Raw genomic sequence first — 13,429 nt, forward strand, 5'->3', positions numbered from 1 at the left:
TCTCTGGGAAAGCAGAGTCCAGTCAAACCTCTGCTACTCATAAACCTTCTGTATGCAATTCAACAGACACACTGTAATCAAAGATTTCCTTCTGGTTAGCTTTCATTTCAATATTTCAAAAGGAAATGCATCACACAACCATGGTGTTTGTTTCTGGAAGGTGCATGACTGACACACAGTGCTTTTTAGTTGGAGCTGAAACCACACCAGGCAATGCACAATCTGAAGTGTGCACACAAGGGTGTACAAGCTGCGTGATTCACACCAGAGAGCTCACGTTTGCGGATGCTCATCCTTGGATGACAACGTTTCCCTTTTGCTGTCCTCAGAAACCTCCCGAAGCTTAGATGTTTGATCCAGGTGGACTTCATTAAGGCTGCCTTCACCCACGTGGGCAGTACAAACAGTCTCCTCTTGTCCTGCAGGAGGGAGATTGCATTTTTCCTGCTCTTGCTGCTCTTCTTGTGGAGGTTGCATTACAGGTTTTCCAGAGCTATTAAAGCACACTTGTGGACATTTTTCAGGCCTGAGTGAGCCAAAGGCAGCAGTGCAAAGATGTATTAAGCAACATTTGAAAAATCCCACATACTAAACAAAAAGCATCACTCCAACCCCACACCCCCCCCCCCCCCAGACCCAAATAGCTTAGAGGTGTCAAGCCAAGTGAGGCAGGCACACAAAATATCATTTGAGAGTCAAATGCCCATACTTTCATTACTCTAAATCACAAATACAAACTGTCCTGGGCACTGCCTAAGATTAAGGTATGAAGCAGTTACTTTAACTAAGCTATTCAACTTAAGATCTTCTGAATAGCAATCCACTGCTCATTTCTGTAGTTGCAGTTCTGTAGAAGCAATCTTGCTTCTCCTGGTTGAGCTGTATGCTAGTTTTCCATCACTGTATGCACAGGCACATGCATATCCTTTCCCTTATGTACTTTGAGGAGGATGATGAATAAGAACATTTCTACTCCCACTTGTACATGGCTCAAACAGTCAACAGTAACTCTTCAAAGGCTTAAACCACCAACTACCCTCACACAGTCTCATGTATCTGAACAAAAGTGCTTAGAAAGACACTGAGCATTATCAAGACAGAACTCAGGATCCCTAGATTCCCTGTTTGGAAGTCACTGGCACCAGTTAAGCCACAGACAGGTATCTAACCTACAATATTTAGCACCTCTATGCCTAGCTGCAAACATTTGTAATGATTAGCTCAGATTTAGCCAGAAACCTCTAGAAACATAATGCAATCTTGCTATGTATATCAAATTCCACACACTGTTAGAATTTTCCATCTGGTGGAACTCTGCTCTGATTCTTTACAGGTGTCTACCAAAAGAGCCAGAGAGCCTGCATTGCCACTTTCTGAGCAGAAAGAATTGGCACAAAATTGAGGACAAGCTTGGAAGAAACTGCTTCTGGGTCAACAGTGACTCTTCTAGACCAAGACATCTTGACAAACAACAGCCCACAGGGCCACCTACAAGGGAAAGAGAGAACGACAACTTTCTTACCTCGTAGTTTTCTTCTCAAGTTCTCTAGCTGTGCCCTCCTTATTCTGCTGCTTTGAAAATGGCATGGGAAGGAACTGCTTAACACTGGGCCCAGGCTGTTTTAGAAAAGCTCCAGTTCTTCTGGCCAACATGTCATCTCTTTGTGGGTCTGGAAACTTCACTTTGTTTTCTGTGCCACCACTCTGCAGCTGAGAGATTTCAAGCTGTTCTTGGCTCTCTTCTTGTGTGGCAGTACTGCTCAGGGAGACAAGTGACACTGTTCCATGATGACGTTCACTTGTGCAGCCTGAAGGCAAGTGGCTGCCCAAGCAACGTGGGGTACTGCTACTCAAACCACAGTTGCAGAGTGATGGACAACTAGGCATCTTTAGCTACAGCACAGGGAGTGAGAGCAAGAGGAAACTACACCACTCTAACGTGGGTGATCGGTTAGAAGTCAGGGATCGCATAAAAAGGTATGTGAGGAATTATTCACTTGGAGGCTGGCATAAAAGTCTGGCAAAGCACCATGGATTGCAAAAGAAATCCCCCCAAAAGACGAAAGACTGTTTTCATGCTGAACAGCAATTAACAACTGGAGAGCTAAAATATTATGAAAGAAAACTAATTGGTTTATGTTCACAGGATATATTCTGGTAAGGAACTTGGTAAAACAGAACACATGCCATAAAGAATGAGCACAGCACATATTTAAAGGCTGTGTGAAGAACAGAACAATATAGCTGACTGATCCAAGCTAACACCACACACAAGCCAGGAATGAAGCTCAGAGGGATCTGTTTCTGTTCTCTGACCTTTCTGCTTCCCGCGGAGTCTTCAAGTCCTTCTCATGAGCTACTGCCTCCCCTTGCCGCTGCTGCAGCAGACGAGGAGCTACTGACAGAGGAGGACAATGCATGGGAACAGGGCTAGTGGTACGCCTCTGAAAAGTTCCCAACCTTCTAACCAACATATCATCTCTCTCAATGTCTGGTACATGCTCATCAAATTCTTCCTCGGTGCTTTCTTGCTGTTTGTCCAAAGTGCACGAGGGTTTCTCAGAGATGCTGCCAGCAGCTGGGATAGGTGATGGCATTCTCCTGCAAGAGTCATCTGTACCTGCCTTGGATACCTCACTAACAAGGAGATTGAGAGGTGGGTGACATAGACAAAACATTCTCAAGTCAAAGGAAAGGTGAGAAGAGGAGTCCTCCAACTCAGTTTGCAGATGTTGTATAAGCACACAAACATAAAGGAATGAATTGCTTGCTAAGTGCATTCATGAAAAATTCTTGCTGCAGCCACAGGCTAAGCAACCAAAGAGAAGCCAAAGAAAGGTAAGCTCTGTTAATATGCTAACTTCCAAGAGCTGGAATCTTCCTCCAGCTAAATGCCAGAAACACAGAGCACCGATACACCTGGGTTTCAGCATTGCACCTTCCGAAAGAAAAGTAAATCCATTAGGTTTGAAGAAAGCTTTCTTTTTTTCCCCAAACATCACTAAGGCCAGCAAGCTGAACAACAAATTCCTCATGTGCTGAAAGCAGGTAGAGCAAAGCTGCTAGAATTCAGGAAGCAGAAAAAGCTTGAAAGACGGCTTAGCCTCTGAGAGAGCAGTGATTTCACTGCCAGACAGACATTTTGAGGCAAGTTCTCAGAAGACCTTTGCACAGCATTGTTTTGCAAAACCCTAAACATGTTAAGGTGGGTGTCAGATGAGGGTGTCAGATGACTCCTGAACAAAGCCGTGCACGTAAACAGGTCTTAGGTCTATGCTGCAGTCCACCCCCATGCAGATCAGTGTCTGGCAAGAACAGATCTGATCTCTAGCTCAGCAGTGCACCCTAAGCCACACCAAATACCTGGACTCATTCTGTGGCTTAGATACTTCACCGCTGGGTTCAGCAAGGTCAAGACTGCCAACAGTGGTTGAAGGAGAGCTTTCAACACCAGAGTGACTCTCCACACTGTCTTTCTTGATTTCCTCTTCTGCTCCACTCTTGGATGAAGCTCTACCAATAACAAGCTTGTCCCATTTCTGTTGATCAATCTCAGTCACTGGCCCAAAATGCACAAACTTCTGCTTGGGGCTACCAGCCTTTTTGTTTGCTCTGGCTTTGCGGACAGCAAAATCATCACAGGCTGCAGCTTTCACCGTGACTTCAGCTGGTGGCACAGCATCATTGGGACGTTTGAAATCTTCTTCACTAGTCAGAAGGAGGAATAAAAGAATTCCCCCAACATAAGCAAATGAAATGCTCCCAAGGTTTACACAGGGATTTTGTGTTAAAATTCAAGGACACACATACTAACAGCTGTGCCACGCTGAGGATGTAATGACAGATAAAATCCAAAGGTATCACAGAGCCCCTGGGGAAAGTCTGGGAGCATATCTTTGAGGGCTCTTCTTCAGGGGAAGGAACAATGCATATGGCCCACTCCAGACTCAGTTCTTCACTCTAACAAAGCCATAATTCCCTCGTCTGCTCATACAGACCTGGGCCATATGCCATGTGGGACTTCAAGGCAGCAGTACACCCACCTTGTCATGGGGGAGCTCCAGTGGCATGAGAGTACTAGCAAGGGCAATTCACTTATTCTAAACCAAAGGGAATGGACCTTAATTTTAATAAGTCACCTCAAAAGTAAGAGAAAGGACTACTAATACCTTTGACATGAGAGGATGATTGAGTTTTGATAGTTTGTATTGTAACTAAAATTACATGCAGTAACCACATCACTAGAAGAATGCCTGCACAGATGGCCACCTTCAACTGGAAAATTGCATGAATCTGAACAGGAAGATTAGGAGCTGTTATCCTTTCCTATTGGAGTCACAAATCACCTGAATATGTTATAGCCCATCTCTACAGGGAAATGGAATAACTGCTTCATACTGGCTCCTTCTGCACAGGGTTGGTTTACAGTAAGAGCATATCTACACCATACAACGAGGCTCCTGAAAGCCCTGCTGCAGTGACAAACAGTGCTGGTGTATTCACTCAGCACTGGAGTACAGTGCCATGCAGATCTATTAGCTCAGGTCTCAAAAGCAGGATAACCACACAACTGCAGAGGATGCTGATCCTCAGGTAGTACTCCCAAGGTATAATGCTCCAAGTCCCAAAGATACCTTGGTTGCCAGCAGCATAGTGCTACTGAGACAGTAGTGCCTCTTGGATCTGCTGTTCATCTGCAAGCAGCTTCAAGAAAGATTGAGACACAAGAGGGACCTTTCTTATATGATATTGTGTCCACTGGGGAAGAGACTGTGAAGCTACTATTATCCTCTAAATGATGGGCACATTTTTATTTCATGATAATTAGCATCCCTGCACAGAGTTTGCACTCCTCCTGAAAACTCAAATAGGTAAGGACTGGTTGTCATCAAGGCATTCTTCAAGCTTAAAACCACGAGCACACATAGCTGGTTGTGACAAACTGAACATGCTTCCTAGGGCGGCAATCCTGTTCACAGGCAGAAACCATACCTGGGCTCCCCTGACAGTTTCAATCTTTTCCAGGTCTCCAGGTCTGCTTTTGTTATAGAGGCATTCACTAAAGGCACATCTCCTCGTAGCTGAGGAAGGGTGCTCTGGGATTTCCGTTTAGCCAAGTCATCTCTCTCAGCATCAGGCCCTTTCACCTGCTGTTCCTCCTCTGACTCAGTCTTCTCAGTTTGCAGAAGTGGGTCCTCTTTGCTTGTCACTATTTCCCTTGCTGATGCCATGTGCACTCGTCTTCTTCTAATTTAATGCACATTCCAGTTCAGCAAGAAAAGATGGTTGAAGGGACCAATGATAAATCAGTGTAAATAGAAGAGGTTCAGAGCAGAAGAAGATAAAATTGAATTTTTAAGATTGGATTTACATTAATTTCAGGAAGTAAACACTGAATGAATCATTTGAAGTTGAAGCCTCTCATCCATGCTACCCTGCTCAGGCACTACTGAGACCACTTCTTCACATGATTTCAATCTCTAGCTCGAGCAAGAAAAACCTTTCAGTTTTTACCCTATTGAGCATTTCTGCACTAAGCTTTCTCTTAAACAGTCACAAATACCTCATTTTCATATTATTAGCAAAGTGGATTCAAGTTGTGCTTGCAAACATACTGTGGAATTTCTTTGATCTTAAAGAGTCATGTCAATAACATTAGAAATTAAAATCTGGTTCCATGCTCTTCAGATGCCCTGCCAAACTAGTAATTAGAAAATGTTAATATAATCAAATTACCAGTAGTTGAAAGGCACATTTTGCATTGCTGAAAATTAAGAGCAGTTTTCTGACTGCATCAGTTATTGCAGTCAAGGCCCACAGTAAAGTGTGTGGAGTGGTTTCATCTCGGATCACTTCTCTTTGCACAAGTAAAGCAAATAAACTTATTTCCTGAAGAAGATCTGTGCCTAGCATATACTTGTCTTTAGCAACTTCTTAAAGGTCTGTATTCACTGAACTGACTGAAGACAGAAGAGACTTTCTAGGCTGAAATCTTGTAGCTCATGCTCCATTTCCCAAAGCAATGCTCTGTATGAGACACATAAATACTCCGTACAATGCAATTCAGTGCAGCATAGCAGGCACATAAATTAAGCACCTTATCTGAATCTATGTTTTATGCAGGGTATTAAAAGGACATTAGATGGGGGTGGGGGAAAGGCATTAAAAATGTGCATTGAAAATGCTCAGCAAAAGAGCCAAGATGCAAAACATATCTTCTAAGTTTATTCTCCACTGTTGTGGAGTTTCTACTCCACTACTCATTCCTCACACCCAGGAGTTGCCTCATGGTCTTAGATGACAAAAGTCTCCAGTTTTTAATGTTATTTACACGTACAGCTCCTGGTCCTGATACTCTTAACAAAAAAAATTACAGTTGGTAATCTACATCTGGAGGTTTTTGTTCACTTTATGATAAAGTATTTACATCTATTTCACCCCGCAAGTATTTTTCTGTAGCCAAGCCAGCTTTAGTTCTTTCTCCACAGCAATAAGCCATGCAAAATGAAGCATTGCAACAGAAAAAGACCACGAATGCACACCTTGCATGTTCCTGCTTTTCCATCTGCAATGGCTTTTTAACATCTTCCAGTTTACCTTTATCTTTATTTGTATAGGGTCCAATTAAAAAGGAGTTAAAAGGAACTATGTGTTTGGGCTGATTCATTCTGGCTCTCCGAGTGGCAAAGTCATCCTTTTCTAAATCAGGCACTCTAGCAGCTGCTTCATCTTCTGAACCAGAATCCTTCCCTTGATAGCATGTCATGAAGGGATTGTCCTTGCGAAGGATGATGTCTGGGGTGCCTCTGTTGTCTTCACATGTTGGCTTTTGACTGACACTGAGCAAAATTAAATAAAGCTCTTGATGCAGTAGAGGAGGAGAGGGCAAATGGCAGCACTCACCCTCAAGTCATAAACCAAGCACAGTTAATCAAATATGCTCCAGGCTGCTGTTATATTGGGCAAAATCTTGCTTTAAACAAACCTTGACACACACAAGTAACAATATGCAAGAACTTCACACAAAAAACAAGCACATTGGATCTTTACTGATTTTAGCTATAGTTAGAAGGACCAGTAAGAACTAGTTTAACATACTAAATGCTTTTAGTACTCTAAATGGTAATATGAAGTCTCTTGAACACTTCAGAGAAAGAGATTTGCTACAAATACCTGATACCTGGCCAACACTGTGAACAATACTGAAATATCAAGACATTAGAGGTTGGAAGGAACCTCTGGAGACCATCTAGTCCAAATAAAGCAGGGTCACCTAGGGCAGGCCGCACAGCAATGCATCCAAGTAGGTTTTCTTCACAGAAAGAGTGATTGGTCATTGGAATGTGCTGCCCAGGGAGGTGGTGGAGTCACCATCACTGGAAGTGTTTAAGAAGAGACTGGATGAAGCACTTGGTGCCATGGTTTAGTTGATTAGATGGTGTTGGGTGATAGGTTGGACTCAATGATCTCAAAGGTCTTTTCCAACCTGGTTAATTCTGTATTCTGTATTCTGTTTTGAAAGTCTCCAGAGAAGGAGACTCCACAACCTCTCTGGGCTGCCTGTTCCAGTGCTCTGTCACCTCATAGTAAAGAAGTTTCTCCTCATGTTGAGGTGGAACTTCCTGTGTTTAAGCTTATACCCATCGTTCTTTGTCCTATTACTGGACACCATCAAATTCCCTGACACCACTGAAGTTAAATTAACACTGATTTAATAAAAGCAATGCTTTACCTCAGATATCACAGCTTACTTCCAGTGTGCACCACTAAAAAGAGACCATCATCTTCATCCTGACACCCATCCCTCAGATATTTATAGACATTACTATGATCCACTCTCAACCTTCTCCTCTCAAGACTAAACATCTCAAGTTCTCTCAGTCATTCTTAATAGCAGAGATGTTCTGGTCCTTTAATTTGGCACTTTTTCTTTTTACTAGATCTATCTTTTTAAAAGATCTCAGTAATCACTGAGCCTGCTCCTCCTTTTCTTCTCACACACATCCACACTTGATTCTCTTCCTAACTAACCTTCCCTTTACCCTAGGATAAGCTTCCTATGCCAATGCTGACATACAGTAGCTACAGTGATGGCACCAGTATAACAGCATCATTGACACTGGCATGCTGGCACACACTGCCATCTGCCTTGGTCAGAAACACAATTGAGACCAACACAGCCTTATTGTTACTGAAGTTTACAAGAACAAAGACCCTTGACAGCTGGTGCCCAAAAAGATTAAGGTTATTTTAACTTGTAACAGTCAATACTCTTAAGTAAGCTGAAAAAGACAGATGACAAGAGCTAGGTGACTCTCCTATTTAAAAATCAAATTATATTTATTGACATTTTAGGAAGTTGGCTAGCCAGTTGCAGACTCTTTCCATCCACTACTTTTGTAGGCTGCAAATATCTTGCATCTCCTCTTTCACACAGCACCTTGCCATGCAAAGGGAAAGTATCACAAAGGAATAAACAGACTCCCATTAAGAAAGCAAATTAAAACAGCTCAGGGGATGCTGAGTTTCTCTACTACTTTAAAACACAGTAGTCTTATAATTAGTTGGGTTTTAAAAGCTTTTAAAGCCCTGCAAGACCACTACATAAGCCACTGATTTTATGGTCCCTTTCAAAGCACTGCTCCACAAAGTTGCTGGAGAAAGTTACAGGGAAGCCATAAAGCATCCCTGACAAGTCAGGCCTGGCTCAGCCTTGGAGGACAGAGGAGCAATACAAAACTGCCAGCCTTTGCCTTGAGACAGGAGACCTCCCATTAGCAATGTGGAGAGCATGCTCTCCAATTAGCCAAAGGCAACTTTTCCCTCAGATCTCTTTGAAGGCTCAAGATTTTATTTAAGGGCAACAGACTACTGCTGCCTGATGGCACTCCAAAGGGAACTGCTGTCCCTCTTCCTCATGAGCATCTCTGTTCACAGCAGCTTCAGAAACAGCTGGAACAGACAGCTCTGAACTGCTGTATGCTTTGCATATACGCTCCATCAGCAAGGGTGGTCCAAGTCCTTAGCTTCCCCTTGGAATGATACTCTACAACAGTATTCCACTACTTTTTTTCCTGTAAAAGAGTATAGTTAAGAATTTTATTAAGACTCTTGTATACACCAAAATCAACAGCCCTACATCATCATCTTCAAGTCCAAATCTCACTGCTGAACAAGCAAACTACATCACTCCCTCAATTCTAAATCACAGAGTCTGTATGGCTGTTTTTTTTTATCAGCCTTTACTACTGCTACCATTACCCTTTTCTAAAAGTCTCATGATTTGGAAATAGTTTTCAGATCCCTGGGCATAAAGGATGTGTAAAGAAGCCATGAAATACTCAATTAAATCTCATTCACATTTACTTCTTAAATGAAAATCAATAAAATGAGTACTTAATTCAGCTGGTAAGGAGTATTGTTTTGTACTTCTAGTTTTTAGATCTAAATATTACCAAGTGATTATTCAGTAAAAACTGCTGGATTTTTCAGTCTCAAGTCCACCAATGCTACTGAAGCTTGAAAGCATCAAATGTAGCCTTCCTGAGAAGGGTTGTTTTGGGCACAAAGAAATATAGAGCTATAATATTCAAAAGAGCAACTACGAGTCATTGTAATGAAGGATTTAGAGTTCTCAGCATGTAACTAGACTTCAGCAGTCTGATTCTAGTTAAGAATATTTTCCATCCCTTTACAGTTTGTTTTCTGATGAAATTGCAGATGAGCTATGACATTTTGGGGTCCCCTGAATCAGTTTGTGACAGTCTCAAAAGTGGTTTTTAAGGCCAGTTAATCATAGAGACAGTGAAGACTATAGATTTGAAGCCTGTAATGGGCCAGAATTCCCTGCAGATTTGCAAACTGCTGTTATACATCCAGCCCCAGTCCTTGCCCTGGGTCTACGCTTGTACAACAGGCACTTCCAAAGTGTAAGATTCTGGGCACTTGCACTCCCTGAAGCAGGGTCTCATACAGGGTTGAGGAGCATTTAGAACAACAAAAGGCTTCTGCATGCTTATGCACTGTTGAGATAAGAGTTCATGTCCCTTTTTCAATGAACATGCCAAAAATATTTGCTCACATTTCTCTCTTACATCCTCCTCTCCATTTATTACAGCTCACTTAATTCTCCTCTCTTTAAGGAGGGTCCATGAATCTGATCTTTACCTTGCAGATACAATAATGTAAATAAGAGACAGATGCAGATAATAAGCATGCAAGGAGGATCACACACCAATGAAACAAAGTGCTACAGAGAGACAATACACTCCTTTGGGAAGGTAGAATGCCTTTTGGCATGCATTTGTGTAGTATCTAGCTTAATGCAGTCCTTTCCTAGAACATGCTACAGCAAGGGAGGTAAGAACTCAGATTCCAAGCAAAAAATACATTTGCATGCAAGTTCAGATCCTTTCTTTGCTGGACCCAGAAAGGTCCCCTACTGAATTTCAGCTTTAGTAACAATTAGATGTCTTGTAGAACTCAAAATCACATTGAGTGTTCCCCAGAGGTCACTATGTTGAGAGGAAAGAGCCTGTAAACAACTCAAGAGGACCTGGAACACAACTGACAACCTATGTTAAAACAAAGCATACAGAAACAAGAGGGACTGAGAACTGCTCAGTGCCTTTAGTGTATGGCAATTTGAATTCGATGCCAAGAAGAAGAGAGAGAAAACTGAGGGGTTCAAAATCAAGAAATAATTATGAGACATTAATAAAGAAGATTAAATGCTCCCCTATATCCTTAAGTGTCACTATTAAATTCTTCCCTTCTCACCTACTGTTCCTCCATTTACATATACAAATGCTTTTTCTTTCAGACTTCAGACCTAAGGGCCTTTTCAGCTGTGTCTTCCTACAAGTCCCAGGAGCAGGCTCCTACTTCACTATGGTAAAGTTTGGGCTACAAAGCTCTTCTCTTGGATGCTCAGCTGGGGCTGAAAACCAGCAGCTCCTCCTTTCTCCAGCTGCCAAATTCCACGAGTTGCTTCCACTGAGAGTAAGGAAAATGGCTTTTTATTTCTCATCCTTTCTCTTTCAGCCTTGTCAGGACAATAGATTGTCCAAGAAAAGAGGAAACCCAATCTCCTGTCAAAGAATATTTGATCACATGTGCTTCTTTTGTGGAGATCAAGACAGGAGATCAAGCACAGGGTTGGATAATGGACTCTCAATGTGGTGAGTATCCTCCAAATAGCATGCTGAACATGAGCTATTACTGTATTTTACCACTACCTTTAATGCTACAGACTTGGACTCAGAGCAGGATGATGCTAGTGAGCTACCAGTTTATGGACTGCTGAATGACTAGTACACTAATTACAGAATCACAGAATTGTCAGGGTTGGAAGGGACTCCAAGGATCATCTAGTTCCAACCCCCCTGCCATGGGCAGGGACACCTCACACTAGATCAGGTTGCCCAGAGCCACATCCAGCCTGGCCTTAAAAAATTCCCAGGGATGGGGTCTCCAACACCACTTTGGGCAATCTCTTCCGGTTCCTTCAAACTAATTGTGTCTGAAGGACTAATTTATGACAGATAACTCTTCTTCATTGGCATGTGGATTTAAGTAGTACTACACAACCAATATTTCATTACAGCTTGACAACAGTGCAGCAAACCTGAGAAGAGGACGCACGACAGCGTGCAACTGTGACTGGTTTATCTGCACAGGGCACATCTCTGCATGGCTGTGGACAAGCTTCACTGTATCTATAAACAGGTTGTATCATGTAAGAGCTGTACCTTTTACTACTGCATTTCAAAGCCCAGACCATAGATCAGCATCTGCTAAACTACTCACTGTTAGGATTTCACTCCACAGTCCCAAATAAGAAGTTTTGGACAGGAGAACATATGGCTGCTTACCCTTCAGCCAAATCATTTTGATCATCTGTAAGAGTCCAACCTTATGACATGGTGGTTAAAACTGTGCCTCACAGACCATTCCCATGAGAAAAAGAGATTTTTCATGAGGATCCAGTATCAGATGATGGAAAGGCATGGGCAGTAAGCCTAGCCATCATTCAGCTCCCAAGTTAAAGAACAGGAAACAACCAAATTGAGCAACAGCCAAAAATAAATAACTCAGGTAAAAAGTTAATAACTGCTGATACTCTATGCCAAAGTTGGTCGAATTCTGATTGCCTTCTTGCTTTAACTGGGACATGTGTTAACAAGCACTGTGTTTTTATAGTTCCTACCATTAAAAATAAATGCATAGCTAAAAATACCAACCCCATAAAAAGTGTGGTTCAGTACACGAAACCATCCCATCAGCAGTAAGTAAGTTTCTGAAAGTTTTGCCTAAACAAGGCATTTATAACATACATTTATATGCATGATTTTTTATTAAATGCAAGAAAGCATTAGGTGGAAGGTGAGAAGTAGTAGGTGTAGCAGCTTCCTTGGAGTCTTTTGACATTGCACTTCAAGATGATGCAATTTCTCCACACAAATGCAGTCAGCGTCATGCAACTCTGCAATCCACAGCTGCCACATCACAAGACCTTCACTAGCAGTTGTGAGCACTTAGCAGACGGGGTTTTTGTTAGGAGAAGTGAAATCACAGCAGATCAAGGAAACCCACACTTCAGCCAATCATAAAAGAGGTGAAGTGTGCACAACTCCCCACACCGTCGGGCTGACCTGCCATAGCGCTGGGCTGCTGACATGACCGTAATGCCAGCCTCTTCCAGTCTTCTTAACTTCCTGACCTCCTCTGCATCTTTCCCCTTGGGTGCTGATGTTTCTTTTGCACCCCATGAAGGAGACTGATCTATGACGTTTCCTTCCTTTTGGTTCAAACCTATTTGATTTTTAAGGGAGGTCGCCTCGGGAGCCACGGAGCCTGCTTCCTCCTTTCCACACAGTCCTGACGTTTCATTCTGTTCTTCTTCTATGGTTTCAGGGTGGGGTTTGCTATTGAATTATACAAGGCAGTTTAATGCATGCTGGGCCTGAAAGTATATACACTTCATAAGCACATTTTGTTGATACCAAGATGCCAAAGGATACTCTGATGAATGATCCAGGAAGATAATTATGCTCTTTAAAGGAAGCTGCTTCATGGGCCATAACAAAACTGAAATACCAGTTGACAAAACCAGCATGCAAAAACACAGTCATGGCTATAAAATTGTACCAGTGTACAGAATACAACATAAAATCAATTGAATTTTCATAAACACAGCAAAAGCATTACTTATTTTGATCAAATACAACAACCATTACTTAAAAGTGTCATTTGTCAGCAAGTGTTGTGAAAGTTGAGAGAGATCATGCAGAACATTTTTGCCCAGCCTTGGGTTTGAGTCAACATCCGCAGTATTTATGTTAACCAACATCTTGTCAAGCCCAAGCTACACATTGCATTGCATGGTAAACACATCGCTTTTCCACCACGCTTGCCAATTGCTACGAAG

The 13,429-nt window shown here is 42.3% G+C and overlaps 1 protein-coding gene across 1 annotated transcript in view; it reads right to left on the minus strand.

Annotated features, from left to right (window-relative positions):
* The window catches only part of LIMCH1 (LIM and calponin homology domains 1), a 223,646-nt gene that overhangs the window by 54,112 nt on the left and 156,105 nt on the right, over nucleotides 1-13,429 (minus strand). The window contains exons 9-15 of the mRNA XM_054163774.1: nucleotides 12,654-12,926; nucleotides 6,543-6,833; nucleotides 4,993-5,247; nucleotides 3,364-3,708; nucleotides 2,317-2,637; nucleotides 1,523-1,756; nucleotides 278-526 (exon numbers count right to left, since the gene is read on the minus strand). Coding sequence (XP_054019749.1) covers nucleotides 278-526; nucleotides 1,523-1,756; nucleotides 2,317-2,637; nucleotides 3,364-3,708; nucleotides 4,993-5,247; nucleotides 6,543-6,833; nucleotides 12,654-12,926 — 1,968 coding nt within the window. The remainder of the gene's footprint in view (nucleotides 1-277; nucleotides 527-1,522; nucleotides 1,757-2,316; nucleotides 2,638-3,363; nucleotides 3,709-4,992; nucleotides 5,248-6,542; nucleotides 6,834-12,653; nucleotides 12,927-13,429) is intronic.

This window comes from Dryobates pubescens, chromosome 1, assembly GCF_014839835.1.
Source record: "Dryobates pubescens isolate bDryPub1 chromosome 1, bDryPub1.pri, whole genome shotgun sequence".
NCBI lineage: Eukaryota > Metazoa > Chordata > Aves > Piciformes > Picidae > Dryobates > Dryobates pubescens.